We start from the raw sequence: 5,419 nt of genomic DNA on the forward strand, positions 1-5,419 counted from the left end.
GTTCGCCTCAACTGCTCCCTTCAGTCAAAAATGTTTATAGACTGAAAACTGAAGAAAAAAATATCTAATTAGTATTAAACTACGCATCGGTAGATTCAGTGGTACTATAAAGTTCTAAGGACGCATGTTTGGCTACATAAGCATATGAGTAACCAAGGAAAGTACAACAGTGTATAATTAAACTTTTTTGTCGAAAGCACAAAATCCTCTTTGAAAGTAGTGCTGATATAAACCGAAAAAAGGCTCTTTTAACTGATCACTGCCCTTCCATCATGTCGCGCATCAATTAGATACTTCAGGTTATCTCCATCGATTAGTCTTGATCGGTACACTGCACGGGTAGTTTATCTAGAAAGGATATTTGCAAAACCGAATAGGAAAGATTAAGGACTCCTGTTTATAAACAGTATGGTCGACAGTTCACATCGTTATCAACCAACGAAAAGTACAGAAGAGCAAAGAAAACAAAGCATTTACCTGAGAAAAACCCATTTAGGGTCAGAGTATTCGGCTCAGTGCAGGGCACGGGGAACCTGTCTAAAAGCAACACTGATATTATTTTAAAAAGTAGTTTTTTGAAACTATATCCTAGTTGTTGATGAGAAGCAAGCGTAACATTGCACAGTTTGATTTTGAACAGATGTATTGCGAGAACTTCATGATCAGATGTATTGCAAGAACTTCAAATTAATAAAACCAATCCACACATGTAAAAAAACGAAATCCAGCAAAGGTAATGAATATGATAGAAAATTTGTTTGTTTTCTGCTTTGTCTTCTCTGTTGTCCTGGCCCTTTGGGTGAAAAAAGAAAATTACCTGCAGAGAATCCAGTCGTCAAACCATAGTTAGGCTCCGTGCAAAGCACTGGGGGTCTGCCTGGAGAGAGACAGAGAGAGAGAGAGAGAGAGAGTGTGTATACAAAATATTGTACTGCTCACTGATTAATGAAGCCAGCTCGATTCAAAAACAATAAAATCGAGCAGTGAGCCTTAGACCGCCACATCTTAAACTTCTATCTTCTCTAAGTCTTGAATTTCCGAAACATCTCCAAAATATGGTTTGGTGGCGCGTTTCATTAACTTCTTACTTCACAACTTTTGACAATATATAAATTATCAAAAGAAAGAAAAGGTTTCCCTTTCCCTGAAAAAAAAGAAACATTGCAGTGTCTCTTTTGAATACAAATACGTAACACATGGAATAAAGAAAGCATTTACATTCATTTTGAATCTTTAATACCTCGGCCTACTTGCCTTGGCATACAAATACAATTTTTACTTCAGGTTACTGGTGTGCGGGTCTCCCAGGGCTTAGTTTCTTCACGGTTAGAAAATTCCTCCAATAATAATAATGATATTAATGATAACGATAATAATAATAATAATATTAATATTAATAATAACAATAATAATGGTAACTATTTTTGTTTTTGAATGTACAATTATAAATCTCATTACGTATAGGTAATTTACAAATGCTGCTTGAGATCAGATTAATCAACGCACACACACACACACACACACACACACACACACACACGCGCACACACACACACACACACACACACACACACAAACAAAACAAAGCGAAAAAAAATCAAAATTGCATTAAGTCTGGGTTGTCCCAATTCCTATTTCTACAACAAAAGATGTAATATGTTGCTCTAATGGCTTTATTTATCATTTTCTTGACTATGTTAATTAAGTTGCTGCTTTTTGTCGATGCCAGTGTTATTCATCATGTCTAAGAACGTAGAGCATTCATCTATAATAGCAATACTAATGATAATAACAATAATAATAATAATGATGATGATGATGATTATAATAACGATAATAATTCTATGATAAGATCATAAAATTGATAATGATAATGATAACAACATACTGTAAAATTCAAGCCAAGTAAATTCAAACAGAAAATGCTAGTCGCACTAAATCTTTACCAAACGTGCAAGATAGGCAGCTAAAACAGTCGACCACATTTTTACATCAGTATTTTTACAGAAATCATAGATAAATACAGAGCGACCGAGTTTCCTTCCTGAAAGAAGAGAATACAAACTTAATTGTTCTCTTGAGAGATCTGAGATCTTTGTCTCTAGTATCGAGATATATAATAACTAATGAGCCAGATTTATCTCATATGAAATTTTAACAATGAATACTAAGTTTTTGCTTTGATGTCTGACATTGCAATCGGTTTTCCAAAGAAGAGAATAAAACAGTATGCATCCGCGAAAACTAAATTAAATCACTATACAATGAAAGCCAAAGAAACTGTACATTATAACAGCTTACTTTTCAAACTCTAAATGCTTCGTTGGCGAATCACGTATACGGGCTTGAAATGTCTAAACCATGAAACTCCATTTAACGCCTGGGCCAAACAGTTTGGTAGATTTAAGCCGAGGTAAAAATCATTAGGCATCGATTACTTAATTTTCGACTTATTGGGTCGAAAAATAACAACAGCTTAGTTATGATTGTAGCACCGAACAAGTTATGTAACAAAGACTGATGAATAGCCCAACATGGCATCTACTAAGAATCAGCAACTATGTACAGCGTAAAGATATCTCGTTGGAAGCTATTCATCAAAGTGATAAAACTTTAAGAGGAGATGGAATAATCTGATAGAGACAATACGGATCGATTACCCAGCTATAATTAATCGGTCCCTGTTGAAACTCACCATCCAGATCATCGTGTTCAACAGCCCTTCGCGCAGTTATCCTAACTACATTTTGTTGCTCAAAGTATGAAAAAAGCCCAAGAAGCTGTTCAACTAGCGGCATCAAGTCTTGAAAACTTCTTATATACCGACGAACTGGCATTGTTCCGAAACGCTTCGTACGTTCCAAATTGTTTGCAAATTTTGCTGTGATATATTGCAGCTTAAACCCCGCCGTATCAAAGCTATTGTACCTAAAACAACTTTGCGCGTTCCAATAGTGTTTGCAATTTTTGTTGATATGAAGGCCACCTCGACTCAGCTGGTGAGTAGTATAAAGCTGTTTACTCATTGTACTCTGCACTAAAAATTAAGGATGTCTGTGTGGTGGGTCCCTTTTATCAAAGTGTGCAATCACAATAGTAAGTGGGCGGTGAAAACACGAACAGTCAATTAAACGACTCATTTAACAATGATACAGGCTTAGTCTAAAAAACTTACATAAACACTGACACGTTCCAAGAATTTTGCACCGGATGAAAGGGATTATCACAAGGGGACATTTTCTTTGTTTTTCCCTCTCTTGACTAGTTCCCTTGCGGATTGTATATCAAGAATAGAAAGGCCTTTGAATATTTTTCATTCCAATTTGATTGTTTTGCATTGCCTCCAGAATGATCAACTGACTACCAATTGCAAACTTTTACATAGAAATTTGTAAGATTTAAAAACAAATTGCTGAACAAATTGAATTGGGAACTGTAACATTTTCGAGGTTTCTTCAATAATCAACTTCAGAATAGAAAACGGAAAATTGTGGTTGATTTGTTTAAATAACAGTTCAGTTGTAAATTAGTATATAAGCAATGAACAAAATCAGCGTGTGAACAGATTGGCCTCGCGATTTTATATCATAATCGTGGCCATATCAAGAATTTTGAATATTAAGCAAGTTAATAGATAAATATCGATCAATAAATTGGACTTTGGAAATGATCTTTAGAACTGGCATTTTGAATTTGTCTGAAAGGCAAATTTATGAATAGTTATGAATCATGAAAAGAAGAGGTCTGTGTATAGGTATACTATTGATAGCTGGGGCCTTTCCGTGAATTCCAGCAGGGGTCAGGTGTTTTTTTTTTTTTAATGCGTCGTTACCCGCATTAGGTCTGGGAAGGGCGGTGAGGTCTTTCTTTTTTTTGCCATTGCATTTAGAGAGCTTCAGGTTGAACCAAAATGTGGTCGTCAAAGGACAGGTTCGAAGAACTTAGAGAACAAACCACTTGGACCAATGACTCAAGAAGCTCAGTCAAGTTGTTCAAGTCTGCCTCGAGAAATTCTTCCGCATTTTCCGTGCTATATATCCAACTTTCCAAGTGCTTCTTATCTTGATGAATGCACGCTGACGTAGAAACTAGATGTTTTAAAATGATAATTTATTTATCGTTTTAAGCAAAATATTAGAACTCACAATATTATAAAAAAGGGTTAAAAGGGTCTAAACACAAGAAAATACCAACTTGATCACACAGTTTAAAATTCAAAGAGTCCAAAGAGATCGAGACACCTGTTTACAAAGCATTTCTTAAACCCATGGATAAAACCCAAGGATGCGACCCACAAGACTACTACTCAAATTCTTTTCTTTTAAGGCTCAACTTGCTGAACGTGTCAACATTTAAACTCTACTTTCTGCCGCTTATTAATTCGACTCAAGTGTTAAGTTTTAATTCTGATGTCTTCTTATACTTTCAACGGGAAAACCCTTGGGACAAGCGTCCCTAGATTGTAATGGAAGTACGTATCATGAATACGAAAGAGCTTTTAGCTAGTTTTCCGTTAAAGTTTCAGTCTTTTTGAAGAACTTCGTTCCTGATTAAGTGAAAACGGAACCATAGCTGCTACTGAGCTCCTCTTATTGTCTGCACGTCACAGATAACAAAATCATGCATTTACGTTGCCAAATTAAAGCTTCTGTCTCAAAGGAATTAGCATGCACGCTGCTAGTTCCGCTTTGCTTACTTTCGCGACGCACTTCCTAAAGCCGTCTAAATTACGAAGAAACTTAGACCCGTAAAGAGATGAATAGATAAAAGAATATATAAATAGATATTAGCACAGACAAAGGAATTAGTAGATTAACGATGGAAAAGATAAAAGACCAAAATTAAAAAAGGAAACATACCTCTCATAAATCCGAACATGTACAGAGGATGGTTTTGTTCGGTGCAAAGAACATGGAAACTGTCTGCTGAGACAATTTGATTTTAGTTCAGTTTATCACTCCTTATCACGCTTTCTCTTCTTTTAACAAAAAAATTAATGTTTCCGCCGGTTCTGTAGGTTTCCCAGGTCTCGTAGGCTTGACAGGTTCCGCGGTCTGCTGATCCACGGTTATGTACCCCTGCGGTTTCATACGAATTTACACACGCAACTTGTTCCGCTTTCCTTACTTTCGCGAAGTGCTTATGTTACTAAAGCCGTCGAAATTACGGGAGAAACTTAAAGTAAAGAGTAAATAAATAAATGAATTAATAAATAAATGAATAAATATCAGTACAGACAAACGAATTGATAGATCATTGCTGGAGAAGATAAATAATCAAATAAAGAAAACATACCTCTCATAAATCCATACATGTGTAGAGGATTGTTTTGTTCTGCGCAAGAAACCGAGAACCTGTCTACAGAGACAAAAATATATCTTAGTTCAGATTATCACATATGACTGATAATCACTCAGAC

General features: G+C 35.6%; 1 protein-coding gene across 3 annotated transcripts in view; it reads right to left on the bottom strand.

Moving 5' to 3' along the window:
* LOC148722926 (uncharacterized) overlaps window positions 1-5,419 on the bottom strand; it is a 7,346-nt gene extending 1,927 nt beyond the window's left edge. Inside the window, exons 1-5 of one of the 3 annotated variants that reach the window (XM_088734564.1) lie at window positions 5,296-5,419; window positions 4,860-4,922; window positions 818-877; window positions 478-537; window positions 1-348 (exon numbers count right to left, since the gene is read on the bottom strand). The exon at window positions 1-348 is cut by the window's left edge and continues 1,927 nt beyond it. In XM_088734564.1, coding sequence (XP_088590690.1) covers window positions 314-348; window positions 478-537; window positions 818-877; window positions 4,860-4,922; window positions 5,296-5,314 — 237 coding nt within the window. In that variant the 5' untranslated portion in view covers window positions 5,315-5,419 and the 3' untranslated portion in view covers window positions 1-313. Of the gene's footprint in view, window positions 349-477; window positions 538-817; window positions 878-2,695; window positions 4,075-4,859; window positions 4,926-5,295 lie in introns of those variants that run through there. The other 2 variants (XM_088734563.1, XM_088734562.1) reach the window with 2 other exon arrangements.

The sequence above is a fragment of the Stylophora pistillata genome, chromosome 9 (genome assembly GCF_964205215.1).
Source record: "Stylophora pistillata chromosome 9, jaStyPist1.2, whole genome shotgun sequence".
Lineage (NCBI taxonomy): Eukaryota > Metazoa > Cnidaria > Anthozoa > Scleractinia > Pocilloporidae > Stylophora > Stylophora pistillata.